Below are 15,949 nucleotides of genomic sequence, written 5' to 3'. Positions count from 1 at the left end.
GACAGGCGGGAGCCACCGGAGCCCGGCTTCTTAAAACTTCTTCAGAGAGTTATATGACCTCACCGATCTATGTGTACATATGTACTTTTGAGAGCTGAACTCTATGATCACATGAATGCTTATCACAGCATTACTCAGAACAGCCAAAAGAGAATTCTGCACTATGTAAAGTTTTCAGGATGGGGCCAAGAGGAGAGAGAAGGTGGGCGTGGTTCTTTGAATCCCCACGGCTGGGGCTGGCTTCAGGTGATGTGAGGTCCACCCTCCTCGCGGCTGAGTCTCCGCCCACTACCCGTGTCAGCCAGGTAACTGGCGCAGCCGGAGGCGGTCACCTCCCCCTCCGAAGTCACTTCCTGACAGGAGGAGTGGCAGGGACAGCCCGGGATGGGGTTCCTGGAGCCTACCTTCTGCAGTACTGCTGCGGTCCACGGAACCGTGGTGTGGACTTGGGCAAAGTACTTCACAGGCCACCTACTCCCAGCCACTGTGTCCCAAGAGAAAGGGGAGTGCTTCCACACAGGACAATGCATCCATCAAGGTTAAAGATCAGGGAAAAGCCCTCACAGTGCTGAGGTACCTGGATTCCTGTGTCTATTACACTGTACGTTGCTATTCTTAAGCCCAAAGCGTAGGGGGTGAGCCGCTGCCACGTTCCGTTAGAAGAGTCCAGAAACCCTATTCTGTTCTTATAAAATCAAAAGACATCTACAGTTGGGAGTAGTGACGGCAAAACTAATCACCATACTTCAAAATACAACAGAAGGAGGTAGAGCTGGGCTCAAGTGGTAGAACGCTAGTCCTGAGCAGAAAAAAAACCCCGAGGGACAGCGCCCAGGTCCTGACGTCTGTCATCTTAGCCACTCAGGAGGCTGAGATCTGAGGATCACAGTTCAACGCCAGCCCAGGCAGGAAAGTCAGTGAGACTTTATCTCTAATGAAGCACCAGAAAACTGGAAATGACACTGTGGCTCTAAGTGGTAGAGCCCTAGGCTTAAGCAAAAAGTTCTCGAGGATAATGCCCAGGCCCTGAGTTCAAGCCCCACAACCACCACCACCACCAACAACAACAAGAAGATAGAGCTGGACAAGTTTCAGGGGAAGAGTGTTAAAACTGACAATTATGCAGGGTTTTCCATTCTGACTAGGAAACAAGGATAGAAAGAACTGGTTCTCATGACAAAAATTTCCATTAAGACATTTTTTTACAAGGACAGATGAGGAAACTAATTCTTTTTCAAATGCTAGGTACCTGGAATTAGGACAACACTGCATATTGGTCCAGGACTACAGAGAACACAATGTATACTATTCCCAAGAGAAACAAAAACCCTGAGTTCAGCATGATTAAGCAGGTGCTGGATGGCTCACGGGATCCTCGCTACTTGGGAGGCTGAGGTCGAGAAGGATCAGGTTTAAAGACTCTGCTCTTTAGCAGGGCTTGGAGGTGTGTCTCAGGCGGTAGAGGGCAAGTGTCAGATCAAGGGTTCAAATCCCAGCCCTGAACCAAAGAAAAAAGCTAAAGAACCAAAAATTTCACAAGATCCCCCAAGATCCCCTTTCAACCAATAGCTGGGCACACAGGACCTGGCTGAGGTTGGGGGATTGTAGGTCCAGGCCAGATAGTAAAGTCCACCTCAGGAATAAGCTGGGTTTAACAGCATGCACCTGTCAGCAATGGAAGGGAGCAGGAAAAAAAAAAATGGAGGATCATGGTCTAGGGACATGTACAGGCAGGAAGCAAGACCCTATCTCAAAAAATAACCAAGGAAAGAGAGGGCTGGGAACACGGGACAATGGTAGAGTGCCACCTGACAAGTTCAAACCCCAGTACTGCTCTCCTCCCCAAAATAAGTGTGTAAACTCAACAATATTTTGAGTAACAGACTTTGAAAATAAGGATGCTACAAGCACACCTCTATAGCTCGTGGGAGTCATGCAGCATCCCCCACAAATAGACTAAAGGCAAGAAGAGGCAAGGCTAGAATGGTCAGAGATCCCACACAATCGCCAACGGAAGTTTGTTCTGTGGGGTTAACTGATAAGAATTAACACATGAACATCGCGTGTGGTGCTTTTTACGCAATAAGCGTAATTTTCATGTTTTCATCTGCTTCTTCTGTACTTGGCCTTTATTTCAATTTCCTTAGGCCAAGAATAGATTTGTATTACCTAATTTATAAAAAGAGGGCAAAACGGAAGCCAGTGGCTCCCACCTGTCATCCTAGCTACTCAGGAGGCTGAGATTGAGGATCGCGGCTCAAAGCCGGGCAGGGAAAAAAGTCCGTGAGACTCTTACCTCCAGTTAACTATTCAGAAAAACCTAGAAGTGGCGCAAACTGGTAGAATGCTAGCCTTGAGCAGAGACAGGGACAGCGCCCAGGCCCCGAGTTCAAGCCCCAGGACTGGCAAAAATAACACACCACAAGTAACATTCATATGTATGCAGTATATAAATACACATTATGTATTTATCAGTTAAATCCACAACTTCAGAGACATATAACTGCCTTGTCAAAGGACAAGTTCTGACATATATTTCCAAAATGACCCACAGAAAGTTTGTAAGTTTACCACAGCACAAAGAGTTGGTAACGATGTTGCCAAAATTGTTACCATTCTAATCTTAACCAATGTTAAAGTATTTAAAAAAAAAATGGGAGGGGGTGGGGGGAGAGGGGATGGCTCCGAGCTTATGGCTCACACCTATAATCCTAGCTACTCAGAAGGCTGAGGTCGAAGGATCGAAGCCCAGTTAAGTCCATGAGACTCTTTTTTTTTTTCCAACTAACCAGCAAAAAGGCAGAAGCTGTGGCTCAAGCCGGAGAACAGCGGCTTTGAGCGAAAGAAAGACAGGACCTTAGGGTCTCAGTAAAAGCCCCGGTACAAAAACGCACCAGAAAAAAGAGTTGGTTTGAACTTGTGTTATATTAATAAATTATGTATCTACATCTTTTTTTATACACAGGCTGGCTTACAGCTTCCTGTTACTAGGAGGAGCCCATATTTTACTGGGTTTTCATTTGTAATTTTCTTAGAAATACTGTGCGTGCGTGCGTGTGTAGGTCATGGGGCTTGAACTCTGGGCCTTAAGTGCTCTACCACTTGAGCCACAGCGCCACTTCCAGTTTTCTGGTGGTTCATTGGAGATAAAGAGTCTCACAGACTTTCCCGACTGGGCTGGCTTTGAACTGTGATTCTCAGATCTCAGCCTCCTAAATAGCCAGGATTACAGGCGTGAACCACTAGCACCCAGCCGTTAGATGAAGGGGTGAAGGGGAGGGTTTCCCAGTGCTTGAACACAGGCCTGGGCACCGTCCATGAGCCTCTCTGTGCTCAGGGCTGGTGCTCTACCGCATCTGTGGAGCCCACATTTCCGGTTGAGATCCATTTCCAGGTTTTTGGTGGCTAACTGGGAGACTCTCCTGCTCAGGCTGGCTTTGAACAGATTTTCAGATCTCATCTTTCTGAGTAGCTAGGATTACAGGCGTGAGCCACCAGCTCCCAGCTCATACCTTAATCTTTATTCCTCCAGACAATTGAGTCTTTCATATCAATGATTTAAAAAAAAAAAACATTGTTAAGGACACTCTCAAAATGAAAAAGGACTTCACTTCTCTTAAGGGAGAAAAAAATAATCCCACTCCTGCAATAATGAAACTATTATCAATTTTCTTAGTCTGTGTCATGCACATACAACACTCCGAAAGACTGAGATTTAGAGTTCACAGGATCATTTTCATTTCTCAGTTGTGTGCAGTTTAACATTAAAATGTACACACAGCAAACACAAAAGATCTGGAGGGATGGGCTGGGAAGGTGGCTCAGTGGTAGAGCGCTTGCCTTGCATGCCTGAGGCCCTGGGTTCGATTCCTCAGCACCACATAAGCAAAAAGAAAAAAGCCAGAAGTGGCACTGTGGCTCAAGTGGTAGAGCACTAGCCTTGAGCTGAAGAGCTGAGGGACAGCGCCCAGGCCCAGAGTTCAGGCCCCACGACCAGACCCCCCCCAAAAAAAAAAGATCTGGAGGGAAATAAAGAATAACAAATTTGCATTTTAAAACACACACACATACACCAAACATGTATTTCCTAGCTCTGTGCTGGTGGGCTTGGCACTGGAGATCCTCCGGAAGCCAGGACCGGGCCTTGATTTCTAACCATCACAAGGAACCGAACCGGGCTATGGCAGACATGCTGGCATGTGGAGAGTGGTCTCATGGCACACTTAATTACAGCGCCACTTAATTACACTTCCATACTCCAGGGCTTTGGCATTTCCAAGTACACTCTACTAAGGGGATGCAGAAGAATTAGGATTAACTCTCCACTAATCCTGGGGAAAGGGCTCAAGTATAGGTTATCACTAAACTGTCTTTTTAAAGTCCAGGAGAGGGAACTGCTAGCCTGCAGGTCACACAGGCCCTCGGAATCATTTCATACCGTGATATATGCCACTGGCTAGCTGTCTGCAGCCGTCTGTGGATGCTGGTGATTTTGTATGGCCTGAAAAGGATACTGTGAATACCCAAATGGCCCTGGGGCAGAGAAAGGTCTCCCCACCCCTGAAAACGCCTCCATTAGCTAGGTCCTGCAGACAAGACAAGGTCAGGACATCCAAATCAGCAACCACAGCAACAGACTCAACACACTGAATACGGAACAGACAGAAGGAAGGAAGGAAGGTAGGAAGGAAGGAAGGAAGGAAGGAAGGAAGGAAGGAAGGAAGGAAGGAAGGAAGGAAAGGAGGGAGGGAGGGAGGGAGGGAGGGAGGGAGGGAGGGAGGAAAGCAAGCAAGCATCCAGGAGCCTTTGCTGATGCAAATAAAACCAGCCTAACAAATGAATAGGAGTTGGAAGAAGAGAGGGGCCCCTTATTTATGGCAGATGCCAGTTAATGCAGATATAATGACACACTGCCATTTTACCACCTCTAAGTAACAATTTATTCATGCAGGCAGGAATTATCAGTGGATGCTTCTAATCTTACTCAAGAGGCCTTACTAGTTATAAAGGAATTAAGGACAATATTACAGAAAAAAAGCCCAATAGGCATCACATTAAGGACCACAATTTAAAAAAAAAAATTAGTTGTTTCATTAATAATAGGATCCCAGATGTGAAATACCGAGGAAGAAATATTAACATCACTTACAAAGAATTTCTGCCCAAACTACTTAACCCAAACCTACTCTTGAGGAAACAAAGAGACCTAGAGGTCCTTCTACAAACCTGGCTGCGTTTTTGTGAAGAAAAGCTGAGAAGCAGTTCTAGATCAAAAGATAGGTTGGGAGGTGACAACTAATTTTTCATCCTGACTCAGAAAAAGAATTTGCTTAAAAGACATTGTGAGACCAAATAAGAAATGACTCAGATTATAAAACAAGTAAACCAATGTTGAAGTTCCTAGATTTCACCTAGTGTGTTATAGCTTTACATGGAAGCATTGTTCAAGTGCACCGCCAAACTCTGTCTCTAGCTGGCCACATAGTAAATACTTTGGGGTTTCTGTGTGGGAAGGATGCCACTGTGTCTCTGTGCTGCAAAGCAGCCCATAAACACAGCGTGACTGCATCCTAATGAAAACTTCCTTCCAAACTTCCTTCACTGGCAGAATATGCACAGCTATCAAAGAAGATCGACATTTAGAGGTGAAAGGCATAAACTGTGTGTGCTCAGACATTCAGCAAGAATAAAGACTATACATATATATACACTTACACACGTGTATAAATATAGCCAAGTACTATGTGCACGCATATATATACAGGGAAATACACACACACATAGACATACAGAAAACGATGCTGGTATAATATTAATACGGGAATCTAGGTTAAGGGCAGTATTCCTTGTGAGGTATTTTGGTTTGGGCTTCAACTCTGGGCTTGGGCACTGTCCCTGAGTTCAAGGCTGGTGCTCTACCACTTAAGCCACAGGTTCACATCCAGTTGTTTTCGTGCTTAATTGGAAATAAAGAGCCTCGTGGACTTTCTTGCCTGGGCTGGCTTCAAACCACAATCCTCAGATCTCATCAGTCTCCTGAGCAGCTGGGATTACAGGCAGGAGCTGCTACCTGGCACATACACATATTTTTGCTCTTTTTATTGGTTTGAAATTTGGGGAAATAAAACTTTGGAAACATTAACGTAGTTGAAACATCCACCCTTAACCCTTCTTGTATCTTTTTGCCTGTCCTGAGGCTTGAACTCAGAGCCTGGGCGCTGTCCCTGAGCTTCTTTTGCTCAAGGCTGGCGCTCTACCACTTGAGCCACAGCGCCACTTCCAGCTTTTTCTGTGTCTGTGGTGCCCAGGGCCTCATACATGCTAGGCGAGCACTCTACTACTGAGCCACCTGCCCAGCCCCCCCCCCAATATTTTTCATTATTCATTCATATTAGTTATTATATATTAAGACTACAATAATGTAACAAGACACTAAAGAAAGAAATGCGATGCTCTCTCAAGGTATAAAGCATTGGATCCCTGAGTTAAAATAGCACTCCTCCAGACACCTCTAAGGTTAGGGCCTTCCTTAAGTAGAGCCAGGCTCTGCTGCTCGATGTGACTGTAGCCCCAGGAGAACCAGGCAAGGGCTGGGGCTAGAGAGGCCCTGAGTTCAAACTCCAGTCCTGGACATTAGAGGCACTGTTAAAACCACAATCTTAGGGGTCAGCAATCACAAAAACATTTTTGTTTTACTTACTTCCAGTTCTGTTTTGAAAGATTTACACTTCTAAGAATCTAAGGTTGAACGCAGATGCCCTAAGTTTAAAAATCCAGTCCTAAGGAAATACTAAGTAAACACGTAATTCTTTGTGCTTATAGTGGGGCTTGAACTCAGGGCTTGGGTGCTGTCCCTGAGCTTTTTGAGCCACAGCCCCACTTCTGGCTTAACTGGCGTAAGCGTCTCAGGGACTTCCCTGCCAGATCTCAGCCCCCAGCTACGTATTCTTAAATTGACCTGGATAAAATGTCTGAGTTTTGTGTTCGTTTATTGTAAAACTGAGCTGCCCCGTGGCTAACCTGCAATGATCTAACAGCATATGAGGAGCCTCCTTCAGAGTTCACTGGTTTTGAGGCCATCCTTCCCAAATCCCTGGCAACCTACCACCAGGCTTTGGAGCATGACAAGGAGCTGCCGGGTGCATCAGGAGGCAGGCAAGGCCCCAGCAAGGAACCGGCCTCCTCCTCCCTCCTTCATCTACTCACGAGGGCCTACGCTGTCCACAGTGGTGTTTATATGAACCGTACCAAGTCAAACTGCTATTTCAAATTATGAACAGCATCAATTACAGACTCTGAAGCAAAACGGATATGTGCATCAGTGGACAGAACCACAACTACAGATCAAAATATTAAAGGATTACCCGAAGGGAGGATTTCATTGTTATTTAGTAGAGAAGCAAACGGCCAGTAGAGGGCGCTCTCAGACAAGGCCAGGCTGCCGTGGTCTGGAGACCGGCACTGACAAATGCAGGATCTTATTTTCAAGACAGGACATTTCAGGGCCTTAGTAAGTAAACAGGTGAATGTACAAATGCTAATTAAGATAGTATTTACAAAAGGTAAGGCCTAAACTTGTTATACTTGAAAGCTAACATAAAATCTGCCTTAAAGGTGTGATTTGGACAATTTTAAAAGATGCTTAAACACACATTATTATTTACACTCACGACTATTTACATTTGGACCTAAATAATTCTGAGGGGCCCAGGGCTCTGCTGTGACTGCCAGAATTCCAAGCGCTGACCTCTAACCTCACAGGTGTCGGCCTCAGCCTTCCCTCCCAGAGTCACAACCCAAAAGTGTCCCCAGACATGGCCAGCAGTCACCCCCAGGGAGCCACGCCCTGTCCACCCTGCCCTGGTAGCTGCGGATACATTCATACGTAAGATCAGAAAAGCACCACCACTGACACCAGCCTCATTGTTCTCTATTATCAGCTAAATGCATTTTCTACCAGGAAAATGGATTTTTATCCTTAACATAGGGAAATGAAATAGAGAACTAGATACCTTGGTAAATAAGTACCCCATAGTTCAAAGCATTAAAATATGGGATAAATCAACCAGGTGATGAACCCACTCTTTGGTCAGTTTCATCCAAGAGCATAATATCTGGGCTGAATCTGAACTGCCAAAATATGAACGTGTGCAGATGTCAAAGAATTAGAGTCCGGAAGTAGTTCTTGCTGCATTTATCTTATTGACACATTACATGCAGTAGACACTTAACATACATTTACTAAATGACCAACTGCTATCTGTACAAAGTAACTTTTTTTTAAAAAAAGAACAAGATGTTTTTCTTCCACCTCATTCTGCCTTGGTACAAAGTATTTCAGGGGATACATACTGATATCAAGTGACCTCTACACTCTAGTACAACTGTGATTACATATTATTTGTGGGGACTTCCTATGAGGATTTGATCATCTTGCCCCAGTAACAAGGTCTTTCATGATTTCTTTCAATATTCTTTGATGGACTTTATGAAAAATAAAAATAAAATCTTCCAACACAGAAGTGACAGTAGGTAATCACAGACCTGACTTCAAATGTAAATGCATTCTATGTGCCATGCCTCTATTTTGGGATCATATCTCTGCTATGAAGATATAGTTCTAAAGCAAAATTCAAATTCTGCTAAAGTTTCTTTTCTTGGTATATGAAAGATCAGTTTCTCATTTATTTATTCATTCACTCATTTTTGTGTCGGGGCTCGAACTCAGGGCCTGAGCACAGTCCCCTGAGCTACTCTGCTCAAGGGTAGTGCTCTACCACTGGAGCCACAGCTCCAATTCACTGTCCTATTTTAAGAGTGATACAAGATACAGTGGAAACTCTACTTGTTTTCAGAAACTTTAAGTATACTTATAGATGAGTCTTCATAGGTACGTCTGGACCTCTCTGAGACCCAGTTTTTATCCACAAGCAAACTGCTCTCAAATTCCAAATCATTAAAAATGAATAGTATTAATTCATGAATGCAGGGGAAAATGGGTTAGATTTCCAGATGTGCAGAGTTTATACCATTTCTAATTTTCTCCCCAACCACATGAATCTGCAATCAAAACCTAATAGCAGCCAGGGGCCAGTGGCTCACACCTGTAATCCTAGCTACTGAGATGGCTGAGATCTGAGGACAGAGGTTCAAAACCAGCCTGGAAAGGGAAGCCTATGAGACTCTTAGTTCCAATTTTCCACCAAAAAGTCAGAAGTGGGAGTATGGCTCAAGTGGTAGAGCCTTGACAGAAAAAGCTCAGGGCCAGCCCTCAGTCTGAGTTCACTAACACTAAAAACAAAACAAAACCAAACCCCAAGTCTAACAGTTACAGTGAACTCTTTCATCCTCCTTTTTAGTTTTTACAGTTACATGGACTCAGCATTTTACTCAAACAACGTCTCTTACATTTCTTACAAGTGACCTACACCAAGATCTTAACAGTTCCCTGACACACACTATTATGGGTGAGATAAGTGGTCATCTCAGATGCCTTTCCCCAGGTAGCTGAGCTACGTGAAGGAATGTCCGTTTCAAAGTTCACAGTTTGTAACTAGTGTTTCCCAATGAACTCTTCTCACTTGGCAAACATCACGTTCAGAGGAACAGGTTTAAGACAATAAATGGATGAAGCTTATTTCAAGAAATGAATGAGTTCACCAATTTTGAGCACAAGGTTTATCTTTTTTCTTATTATTGTCTTTAAGTAGTTGTACAAAGGAGGTGTCACTGAACAAAACAGTTTATGAATACAGCAAGGTACTTTGGTCAATGGCACCGCTATGGAGTAAAGCGTTTTCTAATTCATTTTATCATATTCATGCATTGCTGCATTCTTAGGACATTTATGATGACTGGTGGGAAAGAGAAAAATAAGATGTCTCAGGCTTTCCGACCATCTTTCAAATCTCAGGAAAAGTTTTGCCTGCAATTTACAAAACTCCCTTTTCCATCTGAATTCAAAGAGGGGATGCCCAGTAATCTTGGGTTAGGACTACAGATTGAAAGGTATGAACTTCTTGCTCATCAATCAAGATAAAATGAAAACTGTAACAGCACAAATACACAAAGACCCAGGCAGCCACTTCAGTTAAGACAGTTTCCTTCATGAAGGCAAACTCTGAAAGCTAGAAGTCAAATACAAGTCTCTACTCTAAGTCAAAGCTTGGCAAAAATGAGCATTATTTCACCATCTTTTGGTACTGTCAAAAGTATGTACTACTTTCTTATGAGGTTAGTACGATCAAACCTTAAAGGTCTATCTCAATTATGGCCCAAATTCAGCCATGCCCTCAGAATCTACCTGAGCAATGTTTCTTCAAGACATTACCAACAGCCAGAGTGGTCGCTCACGCCTGTAATCCTAGCTAGGCAGGAGGCTGAGATCTGAGGATTGCGGTTCCTTGATAGCCTGGGCAGAAAAGTCCATAAGACTTAACTCCAATTAAAAAAAAAAAAAGCAGGAAGTGGTGCTGTGGCTCAGTTGGTCGAGCACTTCTAGGCTGAATAAAAGAAGCTCAGAGACAGCACCTAGGCCCTGAGTTCAAGACTGGGCAAAAAAAACCCCACAAAACATTACAAACCATAGTGGGCAAGAGGGCCTTTCGATGTGTTCTTTATCTTTCAATGTGTTCTTTATCCCACTGTCTGACTCAAAGAAAGATCTAGGAAATTCTTCAGAAGGGATTTTTAAAAATTGATACATTTGAAAATGACTTAAAAGGGATTGAGATTGTTTAGCCTAAGGTTAAATATGTCTAAGGAAGAATCTACCTCAAAGTCAAGCTGATACATTTAATACCAGTGGAACAAAAATAAATATAATATGAGTTAACAAGGGAGGCTATAGTACACGGCCTTATATAAATTTCTGGTTTTTTCCTCCGGTCCTGGGGCTTGAACTCTGGGTCTGGGCACCATCCCTGAGCTTTTGTGCTCAAGACTAGCACACTACCACTTGATTCACAGCTCCGCTCTCAGCTTTTTGGTGGCTCACTGTAAATAAGCGTCTCACAGACTTTGCTGCCCAGGCTGGCTTTGAACTTTGATTCCTCAGATCTCAGCCTCCCAAGTACTTAGGATTGCAGATGAAAACCACTGCTGCCCGGGTCCTTGCAGGTTTTTGAGATTAGGTTAATCCGTATGCAATGAGCTTGGTTAATGCAAGCGGTCTTGCGCCACCAGCAAACACAACTATCCTGGCTGATGTCTCCCAGGCTGCTCTTCTACCAATAAGCAGTTGGTCTTTATTTTGCCAAGTTTTCATAAAACTTGTCTAAGTCTGAAAGTAATTCGGAAAAGCTTACTAAATCAAATTGTACTAAATTTAACAATCTTGCTGGGGGTGTGATTCAGTGGAATCTCACCAGCCTGGAAAAAAAAAAAAATCACAGAAAGGTCCTGAGTTCAAATCCTCATACTGCCAAAGAAAAAAAACGAGTAATACATAGGCACTCCTGGCTCATACCTATAATCCTGGCTACTCAGGAAGCTGAGTCCTGAGGATCAGGGGGCAATGTCAACCCGGGCAGAAAATTCCATGACAGTCTACCTTCAATTAACTAGCAGAATGCTGGATTACAGGTGAGGTTCAAGTAGGAGAGCACCAGTCAAAAGCAAACAAGTTGAGCAAGAGCTCAAGGCCCTGAGCTCAAACTCTTGACCCACACAGCAACAACAACAAAAAAACCCTCAACCATCAGATGACTGTATTTTAGCAATCCACTTCAATCAATCGAACCTCTACGTGTCACATCAAATTGCTGAGAAGCACATAAACACAAAGCTCTAGTCAGGAGGATGGTGTTCAGGTACAGACAGGATACACAGGCACGTTCTCACCCTTTCAAAGATCCCTACAAGCCACTTTCAATCAAAATGCACAGGGAGCGCCATGAGGATGGGCCCCAGGAAAAAAAAAAAAGGGGGCTCCCGTATCTACATTTGCACCTCTCTTTAGTTGTTTGAAACCAAAGGACGTTTCGGTCATCGGGTCTCTCCCTTCCCAGTTAAGGGCTCACAGGCATGATCAGCGAAACCTCTTTCTTTCCTCTTCTTTGTTCTGGTGCCCAGGACGGCCCTGGGCCTGCGAGGCGGCATGGAGGACGTGAAACCACGAGTTACCTCTATAGTCGGGTCATATTCATCCACGAAGTGATTCTGGATTAGCTGAATCGTCAAGGCGCTCTTGCCGACGCCACCAGCTCCGACTACCACAAGCTTATATTCAGTCATTTTCAGCAGACCTTGCAACAGAAGAAACAAGGAAACCGTGAGTCAAGGAGTGCGTGCCACACGCAGGGTGAACACTCTACCAAAGGGCTGTACGCATGCCTTTTTGTTCCTTGGGTGCTGGTTATGGATCTTAAACTCGGGGCCTGGGCGCTGTCTCTGAACTTCTTCAGTGCAAGGCCAGCACGCTACCACTTGAGCCACAGTGGAACTTCCCATTTTTTTCTAAGTTGGTTGTTGGAGTTAAGAGTCTCACTGTCTTTCCTGCCTTGGCTGGCTTCAAATGGTGACCCTCAGACCTCGGCCTCCAGAGTAAATAGAATTACAGGTGTGAGCCACCGGTCCCAGCCTTGTATCATGAGCTCACCTTGAAATGAAAAAGTACAAGGCAATTCTGAAATTGACTTACGGCAAGAAGCTGCGTTTCAGTTACAAAGTTCCCCATGGGTATTTATGAGAAATGCATACAGAATAACTGGTGGTTGTTTTTGCTTCTGTGCCTAGTCTTTCAGGGGGCTTGAACTCAGGGCCTGGGTGCTTATCCCTGAGCTTTTATCCTCAACACTAGTGCCTGAGCCACAGCTCCATTCTCGTATTTTTGGTAGTTAACTGGACATAAGAGTTTTGTGGACTTTGCTCCCCAGAGTAGCTTCAAACCGCAATCCTCAGATCTCAGCCTCCTGAGTAGCTGGGATTACGGGCATGAGTCCACCAGCACCCAGCCTCTAATAAGACTTTTTGATCTAGAAAGTATTTGTGGCAAAAAAAAAACAAACCAAGGTTAAAAGGGGAGGAGGGGGAGTGTTCAGAGACGTTTGGATTATTCAAACTGGCTGATCGGATCAATATACAATCATACATTAGTACAAGAAAAACATCTAACAGCTGTCCACACAACTGCAAAAATGGAATAGGTGGAAGTCAACGCAACTTTAAAGATATAATAAATGCAAATCGACATACACAATTTTCAGTGAGGAAAAAAAAAAACTTCTAAAGACACAAGTGGATCTTTCTCAACGATTCGTGGGACTCTGACCAACCCCCCCCAGCATGCTAATCTCTCAAATGGAATACATATGGACAATCTAGACACTGGCCCATCTCAGGATGGGAAAAACAGCGGACAGTGTTTGCTCAGCTACTGAAAACACTTTGAAATGAGTATGTCCAATTTTGTGTCTCTTCCCATGGAACGTATCACTGCAAATACGGGACGAAATGCAGGGAGACGGCACAAGGATATGAATGTGTACGCGTGGTAAATAAATGCTGGACCCACGGGGCTTCCTAGGGACTGAAGAGTTATTCAAACAGGCACCAGGATGTTTTTTAAAAGTCATTTGGCTCACCAACATGCTAAGCATGTTTTCTGTACCCCTCCACCTTGCCCACAAAGAGCACCGTACAGCCCAGCTCCTGCTCTATTCTGGCCCACCTTCACGCTAGCTGCTGTGTGGGCAGCGCTGAGAACTACCACAAGCCTATCTTGCCCTACATATTATTCTAAAAGAAGGCCACAGCAGGGGCTGGGAAGATGGCTCAGTGGTAGAGTGCTCACCTAGCATGCAGGAAGCCCTGGGTTCAATTCCTCAGTACCACGGATACAGAAAAAGCCAGAAGTGGCGCTGTGGCTCAAGTGGTAGAGCGCTAGCCTTGAGCTAAAGAAACTCAGGGACAGCGCCCAGGCCCTGAATTCAAGTCCCAGGATTGGCCAAAAAAAAAAAAAAAAAGGCCAAGCAGCCTGGGGCCAGTGGCTCATACCTATAATCCTAGCTACTCAGGAGGCTGAGATCTGAGGACTGCAGTTTGAAACCAGCCCAGGCAGGAAAATCCATGAGACTCATCTCTACCAAGTTCAAGTGACAGAGCACTAGCCTTGAACAAAAGCAGCTCAGGGACAGGGTCCAGGCCCCAGGAGCGACAAAAAGAAAGGAAGGAAAGAAGGTCCAGGCAAATGGGATAGCAAGGAAAGCAAGCCAAGGAGTTTCCCTTTGCTATCTCCAGAACAATGCGGAGCCTACAAGGGCAGTTCAGGAATCTACCGGGCTCCAAAGACTGCTAGATGGGAAAGAAGGGGGATTCGAAATTATTTTCCTGGTAATACTGAGTTGTTCTTGAGCTCACAAAAACTAGAGGCTGAATACACAGATGCAGCTAGGCGATTACCTATGTCCTGTGTTCAAGATCAGGGACATGAGGCAGATTGGCTCAAGTGTGAATCAATGCTACTTTTTTTTTTTTTTTTGATTTTGCTTTTAGACAACTTGTTTTTCATTTTTTTAAAGAATTATTCCTGCTACCAAATCAGGCATGATCTTCCTAGTTCTAAATTGACAGAATTTTGAAATTGTTTTCCTACTATGGTAAATAGTTAAGTCTCCAAGCAAAGGATTTCAAGTCCTCCCATAATTTTTAAATATAAAGCAAAGACTAGAAAAGTTTGCTAATTTAGGATAGAGGAAAGACTACGTACTAGTTGTATATGTATTCTAATAAGACACACACATCTTGGTCTATGTGCCTCTACTGTGTGGTGTTAACTGGAAGAAAAAGAAACCCTGAATCAGGTTTTTGTTTTTTAACCAAGTAATATTTAAATTCACAGGGATGAACAGGGCTCCAGAGTCTCATTCAGGGAGATGATGAGCCACAGAGTCTCTTCACACCAAGTTATACAAGTGAGGAGATGTAACTGGGATTTACTCCCACCAAGTTAATATGAAGACAAACTATTGCCTCTTATTTGCCTTGAAGCTAAATTATTATATACCATCTCTTAAAGCCAAGCCTTGGATGGGTAGCGTCACAGTACCCAGTGGTTCCCAGCTCAGACACAGTCAGTTTTGAAGCCCAGTCATTGAAGAGGGAAAGCCAGGTTGTTATATGGTACAATATGGTTATATTCTGAGATGACTCTTGCAAATAAGACTTTTCTCTTCCCCTTTATAAATGTCTTGTTAGATCCTTTTTCCCATGATGTTACAAGCACAGCATCTTACACTGTGTGACACAAAACACCTTATTTTTTGTCTTTTTAACTCCTGGCTTTGCTGGCTTAGGTATTTCCTTGCTGGTGCCTTCGGGCATGAACTAACTTTTAGAAGGGACCAGCGGCTAGGGATGGAGGTAAAACAGGAAGAATGGCGCATCCAGCGCTAGTAGATTCAGCTTGGGCTGTGTGAACACTCAAATAATCCAGGAAAAGGCCCAGCTTCTGCTCCTTCCTTTTTTATTTATTTATTTTTCCCTCCTGGTGGTGGGCTTGAACTGGAAACAAACAAAGCACATTTTCTTCAGGGGTTAACGTCCCTGCCCGTCATCCCCCCCCACCCCACCCATCCATCCTGTGCTCCTCTGGGGGTTTGAACTCAGGCCCTGAGCAGCTTCCTTCAGGGATGGCGCCACGCCTCCACGGGCCGGCTGTCCACAGCTCGATGCCTCCCAGACCTTCTTGCCTGGAGGTGGACTCGAACACCCCCTGATCCCCCCCCTCCCCAGCTCTCAGCCTCCCTGGGGAGCTAAGGGTCCCAGCACCCGGCTTGGGGGTGGGGGTGGGGATGAACTTTTTCCTTCTCACGGCTGTGGCCGCGTGGGGTGTGGGCCTTCACCATCACCATCATCATCATCATCATCATCACCATCATCATCATCACCACCATCATCATCACCATCATCACCATCACCATCATCACCATCATCACCATCACCACCATCA

The 15,949-nt window shown here is 44.6% G+C and overlaps 1 protein-coding gene across 4 annotated transcripts in view; it reads right to left on the bottom strand.

The window, feature by feature from the left end:
* Positions 1 to 15,949, bottom strand: part of Kras (KRAS proto-oncogene, GTPase) — a 57,405-nt gene that overhangs the window by 40,557 nt on the left and 899 nt on the right. For all 4 annotated transcript variants that reach the window (XM_042669324.1, XM_042669325.1, XM_042669322.1 and 1 more), the window contains exon 2: positions 12,124 to 12,245. In XM_042669324.1, coding sequence (XP_042525258.1) covers positions 12,124 to 12,234 — 111 coding nt within the window. In that variant the 5' untranslated portion in view covers positions 12,235 to 12,245. The remainder of the gene's footprint in view (positions 1 to 12,123; positions 12,246 to 15,949) is intronic.

This window comes from Dipodomys spectabilis, unplaced genomic scaffold (assembly GCF_019054845.1).
Source record: "Dipodomys spectabilis isolate Male_0828 unplaced genomic scaffold, ASM1905484v1 ptg000493l, whole genome shotgun sequence".
Taxonomy (NCBI): domain Eukaryota; kingdom Metazoa; phylum Chordata; class Mammalia; order Rodentia; family Heteromyidae; genus Dipodomys; species Dipodomys spectabilis.
The sequence above is the reverse complement of the archived record's forward strand: the minus strand, read 5'-3'. Positions and strand labels throughout refer to the sequence as shown.